This window comes from Nicotiana tabacum, chromosome 15 (assembly GCF_000715075.1).
Source record: "Nicotiana tabacum cultivar K326 chromosome 15, ASM71507v2, whole genome shotgun sequence".
Classification (NCBI taxonomy): Eukaryota; Viridiplantae; Streptophyta; class Magnoliopsida; order Solanales; family Solanaceae; genus Nicotiana; species Nicotiana tabacum.
This window is the reverse complement of record NC_134094.1, coordinates 45,695,050-45,709,888: the sequence shown is the minus strand read 5'-3', so window position 1 is coordinate 45,709,888 and position 14,839 is coordinate 45,695,050. Positions and strand designations below refer to the sequence as shown.

General features: G+C 39.2%; 1 protein-coding gene across 1 annotated transcript in view; it reads left to right on the top strand.

The window, feature by feature from the left end:
* The window catches only part of LOC107776162 (uncharacterized), a 59,236-nt gene that overhangs the window by 13,590 nt on the left and 30,807 nt on the right, over positions 1 to 14,839 (top strand). The window contains exons 3-7 of the mRNA XM_075230804.1: positions 12,773 to 12,931; positions 13,348 to 13,413; positions 13,528 to 13,617; positions 13,762 to 14,058; positions 14,161 to 14,258. Of these exons, the coding sequence (XP_075086905.1) occupies positions 12,773 to 12,931; positions 13,348 to 13,413; positions 13,528 to 13,617; positions 13,762 to 14,058; positions 14,161 to 14,258 (710 nt within the window). The remainder of the gene's footprint in view (positions 1 to 12,772; positions 12,932 to 13,347; positions 13,414 to 13,527; positions 13,618 to 13,761; positions 14,059 to 14,160; positions 14,259 to 14,839) is intronic.

Sequence of the window (14,839 nt, the reverse complement as noted above, 5' to 3'; positions counted from 1 at the left end):
CTTGTTATAATGGATTCAGAGCTTTCTTTTAGTTATGCACTCACTCCTCATTTTCCTTTTTTCTTTTAGATATACCCTCATTTTCATTTTTGATTTTTAGTTATGCGCGTAGGTCTCATAGCTTCTGAGGTTATCCTGAGGTCGAGAGTTCGAGCCTCTCTCACTCCACAATTCTTTTCCGGCTCTTCCCCCGCGCATAGCGGGAGCTTAGTGCACCGGGCTGCCCTTTTTTTTTTAAATATGCATTCTTAGCGTTTGAATTACTCCAATTATTACCATTATAAAGCAAACCGCGCAGCTAATTACTCCCTAGAACCATCAGACTTTTCAATGTCACATCTCTTCAGGTACCAAAGTTTGTAATAGATTTTCATATCATAAATGGCATTCGTAGACCAAAATGACAGTCTACTGCTTTCCGGTCGGTGGTAACTTATGTGAAGCCAAAATATCTATGCAATAATTCCTCTTTTAATTTGGTGAACTGCCGATTAACAAAACACATATAATCTTGATGTAGAAGTCTTGGTTTAATAGACAATGAACCCAGTACGTGGCTGATGGATGCCAAGGTCGTTCAGTTACATTTTCTTCTATCAAACTGATGATGCTAAAAAACAAGCTGAAGGAGTGGGATATTATTAGTTTTGGGTTTCTTGGAAACAGAAAGAATATAGTCTTAAAGGCCATTCAACAATTAGACGACCTTTTAGACTGATCTACTAATGGATCTGAAGGGTATTGCCGAAGCGGAATAAATCTCTTGTAATCAGAAATCCAGATGTCCTTGGCTCAAATTATGGGGACAAGAACATTGTTTTTTCCCGCAAAATGGTCAACACACTTAAACGTCATAATCATATCGACAGACTTGTGGTTAATGTGGAAATAGATGAGTAGACTATTTGCAAAGAGTTTCTTTGCTTCTTTGAAAAGTTATACTCGTAAATCGAACAACAAAGACCATTCTGAAATCAAGGGAGCCTTCCTGCTATCTCGGGTGAGGATGACGAATGCTACAATGGGAATTTGAGAAAGATGAAGTTAAGGGTCAGCCAAAAGTGTTCAAGTGATTAAACTCCGAATCCTGGTGGATGCATTACGTTTTTTATGAAAAATGTTGGAATGTAATCAAATGGATTTGATGAGAGCTCTAGATTATTTCCACTGGAATGGCCAATTTGAAAAAAAGTTTCAATACCTCTTACATAGGGCTGGTGCATTAGAGGATGTGAGCCGAAGAAGTGAGAGAGTACAGACCCATTAGCTTGATAGGTAGTTTCTACAAGATTGTGTCCAAGCTACTCTCAGAAAGACCTAAAAATCATTGACGGTTTTTATAAAAAAGAAGACAGACAAATCACTCAACTTTTATTGGAAATGAGTTCCTTGACACAAGGATTAGGCAAAAGAAGACCAGGATACATTGCAAGCTGGAAATTGAAAAGGCGTGCAATCACGTTCAATGGATTTTTCTCTTGAATTTGTTTAAGGGTATGAGTTTTGGTAAATAAATGGACTAACTGCTTGCATTACTATCTCCACAATGTCAATATTGGCGAACAACTCTCCTACGATTTTCCCTTCTGCTATCAAGACTATGACTAAGATTCGCCTTCCCCCATCAAATGTATTTTGAGATATGGATGTGAGATTGTCCATAATTGGTTTGATTAGCAATTATTTGATGAACATTCACCAATAAAAGAATAGGTTGAGCCTCCATCGCTCCACTTTTCTTTCGGATAAGTACAACAAAGATATATTATAGGCTCTTCGTGGCTGATCCTGCATGATAAAACTGATTAGCATTTCATGACATCCACAGTAATGATAATACCACAATACAATAATGATAATACCACAATGATAGAAAAAGCTTAGATGAAACCATCTAGTCAAGGTGTCTTATCTCCTCCATTTGAAACAGTGTTTCGAGTTAGTAAATCCCTTCCCATCACTCTACAAAGGAATTCCATCGAAGGTCGATCTCTAAGTCTTGTTTTTCAGTGAAGCTGCTGAATAGAATTGGACTACCCCTTCCTTTCTGTGAGAAGGCACGGGAGAAAATCTGTTATTGATATTAGATGAACAATACAATACAAGAGGTCCTTATTTATAGCTATACTATACAAGGACATACTACTCCTCTACCAATGTGGGACAATACTACACTATATACATGCTGTAAACTAACACTCCCCCTCAAGCCGGTGCATACAAATCATATGTACCGAGCTTGTTACATATATAACCAATACGAGGACCAGTGAGAGACTTGGTGAAAATATCTGCAAGTTGATCATTCGACCTCACAAAATTTGTAGCAATCTCTCCTGAAAGTATCTTATCTCTGACGAAGTGACAATCAATCTCAATGTGTTTAGTTCTCTCATGGAACACCGGATTTGATGCAATATGAAAGGCAACTTGATTATCGCACACAAGTTCCATCCGACTGATTTCACCAAATTTTAACTCATTGAGCAATTGTTTGGTCCAGACTAGCTCACATGTTGCCATAGCCATTGCTCGATATTCTGCTTCTGCACTAGACCGAGCAACTACATTCTGTTTCTTGCTCTTCCAGGACACCAAATTTCCTCCTACTAAAACACAATATCCAGACGTAGAACGTCTATCAGAAGGTGATCCTGCCCAATCAGCATCTGAGTATCCAATGATCTGCTCATGACCCCGATCCTCAAAGAGTAACCCTTTTCTTGGAGCCGATTTTATATATCGAATAATGCGGACAACTGCATCCCAATGACTATCACAGGGAGAATTCATAAACTGACTTACAACACTCACAGGATAAGAAATGTCGGGTCTAGTCACTGTGAGATAATTTAATTTTCCAACCAGCCGCCTATAGCTTACAGGATCGCTAAGCGGCTCCCCCTGTCCTGGCATAAGTTTAGAATTCGGATCCATCGGAGTGTCAACAGGTCTGCAACATATCATCCCCGTCTCCTCAAGAATGTCTAAAGCATATTTTCTTTGAGAAATAACAATACCTGAGCTAGACTGGGCAACCTCAATACCTAGAAAGTACTTCAATCTGCCTAGATCCTTAGTTTGGAAGTGCTGGAAGAGATGCTGCTTTAGATTGGTAATACCATCCTGATCATTGCCAGTAATAACAGTATCATCAACATAGACTACCAGATAAATACAGAGACTTGAAGCAGAGTGCCGATAAAACACAGAGTGATCAGCTTCACTACGAGTCATGCCAAACTCCTGGATAACCGTGCTGAACTTATCAAACCAGGCTCGAGAAGACTGCTTTAGACCATAAAGTGACCGACGCAAGCGACATACAAGGCCACGAGACTCCCCCTGAGCAACAAAACCAGGTGGTTGCTCCATATAAACCTCATCCTCAAGATCACCGTGAAGAAAGACATTTTTAATGTACAGCTGATAGAGGGGCCAATGACGAACCGCAGCCATGGATAGAAAAAGGCGGACTGAAGCCACTTTAGCCACGAGAGAAAATGTATCACTGTAATCGAGCCCAAATATCTGAGTATATCCTTTGGCAACAAGACGGGCCTTAAGTCGATCAATCTGTCCATCGGGACCAACTTTGACTGCATAAACCCAACGACAACCAACAGTAGATTTACCTGAGGGAAGAGGAACAAGCTCCCAAGTACCACTTGTATGTAAAGCAGACATCTCGTCACTCATAGCCTGGCGCCATCCTGGATGAGACAACGCTTCACCTGTAGACTAAGGGATGGAAACCGAGGACAAAGAAGATATAAAAGCATAATGGGGAGATGACAGACGATGATAGCTCAAACCGACATAATGAGGATTAGGGTTAAGTGTGGTCCGTATACCTTTCCGAAGTGCAATCGGTGTACTAGGAGCAGGGTCCGCAGCAGGAGAAGGGTCAGGTGCAGGACGAGAACCAGTTGGGCCTGATGGAGGACGCAAACGGCGATGATAAGTCAAGAGTGGTGTTCCTGTGGCTGGGGAACTAGGGGGAACAACACTAGACTCCTCAACGGTTGGTATGGATGAAACCTCTGTGGTTGGAGGTGGAGGAGGAGCTATAGTAAACTCCTCAAAGGTCGGTATAGGTAAGACCTCAGATATATCATGGTGGTCAGCAGAGGTAAAGAAAGGTTTAGACTCAAAAAATGTGACGTCAGTTGACATAAGGTACCTACGAAGATCTGGAGAATAACAACGATATCCCTTCTGAACACGAGAATAACCAAGGAAGACACACTTGAGAGCACGAGGAGCTAACTTATCTTTCCCAGGGACTAAGTTATGAACAAAACACGTGCTCCCAAAAACACGAGGTGGAAGAGAGTATAAGGGTGACTGGGGAAACAATACTGAATGCGGAATCTGATTCTTGATGGGAGATGAAGGCATCCGATTAATCAAATAACAAGCTGTGAGAACTGCATCACCCCAAAAAACGCAACGGAACACGAGATTCAATTAGAAGTGTGCGAGCTGTCTCAATAAGGTGCCTATTCTTTCTCTCAGCAACCCCATTTTGCTGAGGGGTATAAGGACAAGATGTCTGATGCATAATTTCTTGAGAAGTCATAAACTGCTGAAATTGAGAAGATAAATATTCTAAGGCATTATCACTGCGAAAAATGCGAATAGAAACACCAAATTGGTTTTTGATTTCAGCACAGAAACTCTAGAATATAGAAAATAACTCAGAACGATCTTTCATTAAGAAAAGCCAAGTATATCTTGAATAATCATCAATGAAACTGACAAAATAACGAAATCCCAAGGATGAACTGACTCTACTAGGACCCCATATATCAGAATGAACTAAGGAGAAGACAAACTCTGCATGACTCTCAACACTACGCGAAAAGGAGGCTCGGGTATGTTTCCCAAGTTGACACGACTCACAATCTAATGTAGACAAACTAGATAAACTAGGCACCATCTTCTGAAGTTTGGATAAACTCGGATGTCCTAAACGTCCGTGGATTAGATCTGGAGGATCTGTAACTAGACATGTTGTGGAAGGACCGAGTGAGTTAAGGTAGTAAAGGCCTTCTGATTCACGTCCTGTACCAATTGTCTGTCCCGTACTGCGGTCCTGCATAATAAAAGAATCGTCAATAAAATATATACCACAATGGAGGGCACGAGTCAAACGACTAACAGATGCAAGACTAAAAGGACAGCCAGGGACATAAAGAACGGAATCTAGGGTGATAGAAGACAAGGGATTAGCTTGTCCAACTCCTTTTGCCTTAGTTTGACATCCATTGGCTAAAGTAACAGTGGGAAGAGACTGTGAATATACAATATTTGACAAAAGTGATATATTACCAGAGATGTGATCAGAAGCGCCGGAGTCCATGACCCATGGGCCAAGAGTGCTAGACTGGGAAATACAAGCAAAAGAATTACCAATAACAGAAGTATCAGTCTGAGCAACTGAGGCTACTTGTGGAGATGTCTGCTTACTTGCTCGATACTGAAGGAGCTCATTATATTCTTCTTTAGATAAAGAAAATCCTTGGTTACCTGGAGTCTCGGTCTGAGGAATGTAAGCATTTTTTGGTGGACGACCATGTAAGGAATAGCACATTTCACGAGTGTGTCCAAGTTTGTGACAATAAGAACACTTGGGTCTAGATCTTCCAAAACGACCTCCTCCTCGTCTATGCTCCATAGTTTGAGATGCCCGAACATCCATTGTTGGGGATGCAAGAACAGAGGAATCAAGTATCTGTGATGAGATCACTGGTGGACTTGGTGCTGCAGCAAGGCGGAGTAATCGAGAGAATAATTCATCAACTGTCGGGACAGACGGATTAGCCAAAATCTGGTCGCGTACTGAATCAAGATCATTAGGAAGTCCAGCGAGGGTAAGAACGAGAAACATCTTCTGTCGCTGCTCTTGTTGTTTTTCCACACTAGCAGAAACTGGCATCAACTTCTCAAATTCCTCCATAACTGCCTGTACTTGACCCAAGTAAGTAGACATATCCAATTCCTGGTTCTTTAAGTTTGTCATCCGCGATATCACATCATAGAAGCGAGATATGTCATTAGTGTATAAGGTGCGTGCCTTTGCCCAAACCAAATAACATGTCTGGAATGGACGAAACAAGGGCATCAACTTGGAATCAATAGATCGCCACAAGATGCTACATAACTGAGCATCGATTTTTGCCCAAAGTGCTATTGCCTTTTCATCTCCATCGCTAGACTGTTTGATTAGATGATCTTGAACACCTTGACCTCTACACCATAACTCGACAGATGAAGCCCAAGCTAAGTAGTTTGAACCTCCCATTAAAGGTTCCGAGGTAATAATAGCACTAGAGCTTCCAGAACTCATGTTTCTAGACCCAAAAGCATCAAATCCCAAAGACATTGTTGCAAATTATTACCAAATAAGAGAAAGAATCAACTGTAATCCACTGAAACAGTGTACGGAAACACAGAAACAGAATACTGAAATACTGTAGCTGCCGGAATCTACTGTAGCTGTCGGAATAGTACTGTAGCTGCCGGAAAAAAAACTCAAAGTTGTCGGAATGAAATGAAAACAGTAGGGGTAGGATCGGAATTACCAGGCGACCCAATTGTTCTGAAGAAAGATTTTCAAAAAATGGCCGGATGTGGTCGTACGCGCCGGCGCGTGAGCTTACGCGCGTGAGCTTCTGGTGGCGCGTGGAGGAGGCTGCTGCCGGAGCTTTTCACTGGGGTTTGGTCGCCGGACAGTGACGACTCTTGTGGTAGTGTTGGATTTTGCACAACACTGACAGAAATGAAGCAGATATAAAACAGCCTTAAAAAAGTACTGATTTCTCTTTCCCGGAATCGCTGGAATTTATGCACAGCGATAAGTCTCTCACAATTGCTCTGATACCATGTGAGAAGGCACGGGAGAAAATATGTTATTGATATTAGATGAACAATACAATACAAGAGGTCCTTATTTATAGCTATACTATACAAGGACATATTACTCCTCTACCAATAGAGGACAATACTACACTATATACATGCTGTAAACTAACACTTTCCCTTCAAGTTCCCAACCATAGATTAGAAATTTGCAATTTCAATTATATCTTCTGTGGACTTTGGCCCTTCCGTGAAAGATTTTGTACTGTTATCCCTTCCCTTCAACTATTTCATTCTTGTTTTTTATTTCGGTATCTCCAACACAACTCTTGTGCCTCCAATGCTCTTGCTAACAACGCTTTTAACTCCCGTCCTCGCAACTCCTCCTTTAATACCCCTCATCTCCTTTCCAATCCACGCAATTCATCAAGTAGCTTAACAATGTTGGTTTCCCCTCTCCAATAACTTTCTGACTCTGCATCTTCCTATCATTCTTCATTGTTCAAATTTTACTATCAACCTATTATTTGGTATTTTCAGCACCAAATAATTTGTATGTTGATTAACTATCTCCTTAAAGCCGTTATGCTGTAGCTATGTGCTTTTGAACCCGAACGGATTTGGACCTTGCTCTACTATTCTTATCCGATACCTATCCTAGTGATATGTACAATCATCTGAGAATGTTTGTCCTATTCAAAAAATTAAGATTCCATTTATATAGGAGGCATAGCTTTATTTATCAATGTGAATTATGTTTGTGATAAGGAAAGATCAGAAGGTTTGTTTTCATTGATGAACTCTGGGAGCCTTGAAGACGCCATAGATGTGTCTGCTTGTGTATTCATGCGATTGTTCCAAATTGAAGCCCCGTACTATCACCATGGACATGATCATTTACTCATTGCCTACACTATTGGATCTGCAACATCAGTTCCCAATTATCAGCACTGAATTTTAATTTGCGAGAAACGGACTGACATAATGTAATTGTACATTTTTCGGCTATCCGACATCACCAGGGCCGCACCTTTGGATTCAAAGTTTTTCCATTCCATAAAATAATTGCCCTGTATACTTCGAACTATACTATTTGAAACTTGCTCCAGTTTTGCTTCCTCGATGAGTAGCTATGTAGCCTCCACGTTTTTATAAATGTTATTTCATGTTAAATATTTCATAGCAACATAAGGGTAAGTGTGAGATTTTAAAAGAATAAAATTTGCCTTTTAAAATAATCTTTTATCGATAAAAAAGAGATAATTTTAGAGACTTCACTTCAGGTTTGGCTTTGCCAAACTAACCTCCCTTACAGTTTTGCAATATTATACTTACCTACCTTGTTATAAATTTTTTGTAACAATTCTTTTGCCTATTTGTTGTTAATTTTAAAAAATTGTGGTATGACTAATTCACCTTTTCTAAGATACTCATATTTATTAATTCCGCAAACATCTTTTGTCTAAAGTTCCTTTAGAATATTGCCAATAATTCCGAGGTTTGTATAGTTCAGTATTTTTTATTTTTCCTGGTTTTTGTATTTTTTTTCCTTTTATATTTCTTTCTAATTTTACCATAATTCTGATTTGTGATATATCCTAAGAGCTTCTTATATTAAGAGTGATGTAGGATGAGTAAACAAGAAAACAATTAGGTGAATAGAAAGACTATTTCACGAATTGTCTATCAGAGAAAGCGTGCTCACGGCGAAGCATGAACAGAAAAGAAACAAGTGTTTACTGTTTACTGAGAGAACTTTAAGTAGAGAGAATTGTTATTCGCTTCTGGATGATTTACAATGGGTTCTAACAGGCTATTTATAGGCCACTTCTAATACTAGAATCTTCTCATTCTTGATATCAAATGCAATAAAAGATAAGATCCAAAAAATCCTTCCAACCAAAATTATTGCAATATCAATCAAGAAGGAATCTCTCCGCATCTCAATTGGAAATTCTCTAAATCATTGGATATGGTTCTCTTCTTGATTTAATTGATTCTCTACCTGATTTTCTGCATCAATTCTCTCCTTCTCAGGAAAAGAACCCGTCCTCAAGTTAACTGCCTCTTCCGGATAGAGTGGCTCCTTAGATGGATGGAAAAGTCTTGGAAATTTTCAGGGCATCCAGCAAATGTTGTTGTGTGTAAATAGTCCTTGTCCTATATGTCGTGTGAGCTATTCTGGCCATTTTTTGACAAAACTTCTTCAGGACAACTTACTCGTCTAGTGATCCCGAGCCTACCCATATAAATTACATCAAATTCTGACAACTTCTATTTTTCCGGCGTGAACAGTGCACTTTTCCGGCATGAGCAGTGATTTCCAGAAAAGTTTTGTTTTCTGGTGGTGTTTTAGAACTTATTTTGTAGTGTGGAATTCGGCTTAGTCTCACTATTTTCAAATTTTTCCGACGACCTTTCGGTCAACTTCTGTTTATCAGCAACCACTTGGTTTTGTTGCTCAGGGGAGTCTAGTGGCCTTATATGTCGAATGATCAGCTTGCAGATCTTTTCACCGAGTCCCTCACTGGTCCTCGTACTAGTTACATATGTAACAAACTCGGTATATATGATTTGTATGCACCGGCTTGAGGGGGGAGTGTTAGATAGTTATGTGTAAATAGTTTTTGTCCTATATGTAGTAGAAGTAGAATATGTCCTAGTCCCATACGTAGTAGGAGTAGAATATGTCCTAGTCCCATATGTAGTAAGAGTAAAATATGTTTATATGTAGGGTTCATTGTATCATTGTTAAAAAAAAATAGATTTTTCTCTCGTGCATTCTCACAGCTGCGTCCGCAGTAATCCAAGCACAATGTCCATGGTTAAATCCTCCCAAACATGCTCTGAGACTGACAAAGGAATGAAAAGGCTAGTATTTTGAGTTTGACCCGTTGCAGTTAGACATGTATAACATCTTTTCACCAATTTACGGATATCTCGTTTCAATTGAGGGCAATAATATCTTTCTTCTACTGCAACAATTGTTTTGTCTCTTCCCAGGTTTCTAGCTAAGCCTTTGCCATGTAAATCTTTGATAACCTTCTCACGCAGGGAAGTACGAGGAAGGCAGAGCTTGTTACCTTTCATACAGAACCGTTCATAAATGTGGAAATCATCAACAACTCGCTTAAGTTGGCATTTTTCCTAGATTCCTCCAAGATCCTCGTCATTCTCGTAATTATCTTTAAAACAATCAAAGCCAACGATCTCAAACCTGAGCGTTGTCATCAATGCCACTCGTTGGCTTTAAAGCATCGGCAACTCTGTTATACTCCTGACTTGTCAAAGTCGATAAGGGAACTTCTCTAGAAAAGTGAGCCATTTGGCACACGTCTTGACTAATTATTTTCTAGCTGCCAAGGTATTTTAAAGCCTAATAATCAGTATAGAGAACAAACTCTTTACCGATAAGATAATGTTCCCAGTGCTCTAGAGCACGACTAACCGCATAAAACTCCTTGTCTTAAGTAGACCACTTCTGTCATGCATCACTCAATTTCTCACTGAAAAGAGCTACTGGTCGCTTTTCCTGTGATAACACTGCTCCAATGCCTACTCCACTTGTATCACACTTCACTTCGAAAACTTTGTCAAAACTCGGCAAAGCTAAAATTGAAGGGGTAGTCAGCTTCTCCTTGATAATATTAAAACTTCTATCTGCATCTTCATTCCACTTTCCTTTCTTCAAGAGATCAGTAATGGGAGCCATGATCTTACTGGAATGATGAATAAATCAAAGCCATGATCTTACTGGAATGATGAATAAATCGACTATGGAAGGTCACTAACCCGTGAAAACTACGTAGTTCACTTACTGTTTTGGGGACTGGCCACTCTTAATAGCATACACCTTTTCTTCATCCACTCGAATTTCAACTGCACTGGTAATGTATCCTAAGAACAGTAACTTTGAGGTCATAAAGTTGCACTTCTTAAGGTTGATATAGAGCTTGTTTTCCTGTAAGACCACCAGTACCTCCCTTAGGTGTGAGATGTGATCTTCCTGAGTTCGAGTGTAAATTAGGATATCATCAAAGTATACTACAACAAACTTTCCAATAAATGGTTGTAGGACCTAGTTTTTAAGTCGCATAAAAGTTCTTGGAGCATTAGTTAAGCCAAAAGGCATGACTAACCACTCATACAATCCATCACTCGTCTTAAAAGCTGTCTTCCTGTCATCTCCTGGTCGAACCCTAAACTGTTGGTACCTTCTGTGTAGATCAATCTTTGAAAATAACACTGATCCATCTTACTGGACCATGTCGTCCAATCGAGGAATTGGAAACTAATACCCTGCAGTGATCTTCTTAATTGCCATACTGTCTACGCACATTCTCCAACTTCCTTCTTTCTTCAGTGTAAGTAAGGCTGGTACTGCACAAGGGCTCATGCTCTCTCGTATATACCCTTTCTTTACTAACTCTTCAACTTGGCTTCTTAAAATCTAATTCTCCTTAGGACTCATTCGGTAGTGTGGTTGGTTTGGTAAATTTGCCCCGGTATGAGATCAATGTTGTGCTGACTATCTCGTATAGTGTGGCAACTCCGGGGGCAGCTCTTTGGGCATAACGTCCTTGAACTCCTCTAACAACAGCCTCAAATATTCGGGAATTGGTTTCTCCGGTAGATCCTTTGCTGTATGAGAACAATGTGGTGCTTAATCAAAATATTTTTCAAAAGTCGTGAATGGACCTTATGATTTTGAAGGTTGGAAAGCATCAAAACATTGAGGGATTCATAGTCAATGTTCCCCGCCATTGTTGTTATTTTAGAGGAATCATTTTCCCGAAAAATGTTTGCAAATTTAACTATACAAATGAGTATATTAGAAATGGTTAGTCATGTCACAATTTTTTGAAAATTAACAATAAAAAAATTGTTATAAAGAAATTAAAATAAGGGAGGTAAGAGTAATATTGTAAACCACAAGGGAGGTTAATGTTACAAGCCAAACTTGAGGGGAGGTTTCGAAAATCTAAGTTGCTCGGACACAAGTGGTGCGGATCCTTCGAAATGTAAATTCTAAGATTCGGGGATACGAATCTTAGTACGGATACGGGTGCGGGGATCCGGCTAAAAATAATTAAAATAAAAAATAAAAAATAAATATATCTCTAAATTATGAGAAATTTTGTGGATACTTACGTATAGCTTGTAAAGTGTGGATTACTTTTTTATTCTCAACTTGTAGATAAGTAGAATCTCTTAGATAAGATATGCGATTTTCTTCAAATTTACCCTAGTTTTGGTTCTGATTTCGAGAATCAAATTGTATCTCGTCTCGAATTTTTCCTTCCGTCGTGGTCAAAGTACCCAAAATTGTTTGACCAAATTCGGTGCGGATCCCATACCCACACCCATACTAGTGTCATGTCGACACGGATGCGGCACCTAAACTGCCGTGTCGGAGCAACTTAGACGACTACAAGCAATCAAAGTTCACTTAATCAAGCAAGTTAGGTCATAGGTTGCAGCAACATTCTTCTATTGCCACAGTATTTTCCCTCTGATTCAGTTCTTTTTACCACCCAGAATTTCAAAACAAAATGAACCAAAAAAAAAAGTTCGTATGCCATGTTTCACATTTGGAGCTTCTGTTGGTGAAGAGGTACTTTTACTTTACCGAAGATGTAGTTTATCAGTAATATAAATTATGTCGGCCAGCCTGTTATCTTGAAGATTGTTCACCTTTCCACGAGCATTTCTGGCTAGTTCATCATTTCTTATTATTTCTGGCAAATATGAAATTTGCATCTTTTTATCAGTTATTTCAATAAGCCTCATACTGTTTTTTTTTTTCCTTGTGGTTCTTGTGATCATAAGCAAGTTCTCTTTGGTCATTCAGTTTTTTATACTCTGCCGAATGGTTGCTAACCACTGTTTTATTGCATTTCTTTCTCAGCATTATGCAGGTGTAACTTGTTTGACTCTATTGAAGTCATCCTTACCTGGTGGGTGTGACTACCTATTTACTGGGAGCAGAGATGGCACATTAAAGAGATGGGCATTGGCTGAAGATGGTGCCGCCTGTTGTGCTACATTTGAGTCCCATGTTTATTGGGTACAGTCCAAATTCGTTTTCCTCGCTAGTTCTTGTGTTGTACTAGCTATTTGACTCCTGCAGCACTAGCAGCAGTTTAATGACATCTACTGGATAAAATCGTATCCATCATATGGTACATATAAATCAGTTGACTTTGACCACGCTGCACCAGATAGTTGCTTTCATTCTTTTTCATTTTTTATTTTTCCTCTTTCTCAAATAATTGGCCACCAAATATTATTTTCAAGCACTCTATGCAGTGGCCAATCTTGGTGTGGAATTCAGTTTGTTAGATGAAAACCTCTTGTCCCCTTGGATATGCCTGGATGTGCTATTGACCTGTCTTTCTGATGCTAATATTTGGTTGCGTATAGGTTGTTATTTTGTTACTTATGCTGATTTGGCAGTTGTTTTTTGATTCATAAATTCTGCAGGTAAATGATGCTGTTCTTACGGGCAATAACACATTGGTTTCATGCTCCTCAGACACCACTGTCAAGGTATTTACAGTCATTTCTGAATATAATATCCCTATTTGCTACAGTTTTTGATACACATTTGTATACCTTTTCATTAAGGTGCTTATTTTTTTGGAAATTTCTGTTGGATATCAGGTATGGAATGGCTTATCTGAGGGATCTTGTATCAGGACACTTCGTCGGCACTCTGATTATGTCACTTGCCTTGCTTCAGCTGACAAAAATGTAAAATTTTATACAAAAAATGTGGCATTATAGAAATTGCAGTGGATAGTTAACCTCAATTGGAACTATGGCTTGAATATTCAGGCTGTATGCGGGCTTAATTAACTCTACTTTTTGCCTTTGTGTCCTTATCATTAATGATAGAGCAATGTTGTTACATCTGCTGGGCTTGGTGGTGAGGTTTTCATATGGGACATTGAAGGCGCACTTGCCCCAACATCTAAGTCAAGTGATGCAACTGAGGAAGATTATTCAAATGGTGTCAGTGGTTCAGGAAGTTCATTACCCATTACAGGCATCCATAAATCGAGCAACACCATTTCCTTGCACACCCAGTCTCAAGGATATATTCCTGTGTCTGCAAAAGGCCGTAAGGAGTCAGTATATGCATTGGCAATGAATGAGAGCGGATCCCTTCTTGTTTCTGGTGGAACTGAGAAGGTATATTCTGGTAGTTAGGTTAGTTTTTTAATCTTTCAAAATGTACAGTTCCTCAGTTAACAAAGCAGCTGTCTGAATAGCAACTTTCTGAGTTTCTTCAAGGTTGTTCGTGTCTGGGATCCAAGAACCGGTTCGAAGAACATGAAGCTTAAAGGTCATACAGATAATATTAGGGCACTACTTCTTGATTCTACTGGCAGGTATGTTGGAAAAGTTGATGCTATGAAGATACTTTGACTGGTTTTTAGGCTCACAGTGCTACTCTTTTATTTATCTAAAAGCGTTTGGCTTCCAGCTATTATCTGAAGTTGATATATTTTTGTAAGCATGGTAGAAGATGGATTGGATACATAGGTTTAGCCAAATATCACTGTGCATGTTACTTGACACTCAACAATATAAAGTGGAGCAGATGATGTTCATTTCCTCCAACTTATGAGGGTGCCCGATTTATGTGCTTGGGTTGTTTTCCTCGGGTTTGGTTTTGTCAAAGTTGCATGCATACTTTTTCTCTCATGTCCTTCAAATAGGTTAATAACATCAAACAACTTATCTTCTTTTCAACTCCCTTACTAATGGAGTTGCCTCCTTTTTTTTTTCTCCATACAAATGGTTCAGTCAAGTCAGTGTCCAGAAAATAGAATCTCACAGTGATGATTAATATGTGCAATAAAAATTTCCTTGGTCATTTCCTTGTTAAGTTATAAAATTTCACTGTTAGCTGTGATGATGTAAATAACTGAATATAGTTCTCAACAAGAATACCATCTTCGGCTTAGAG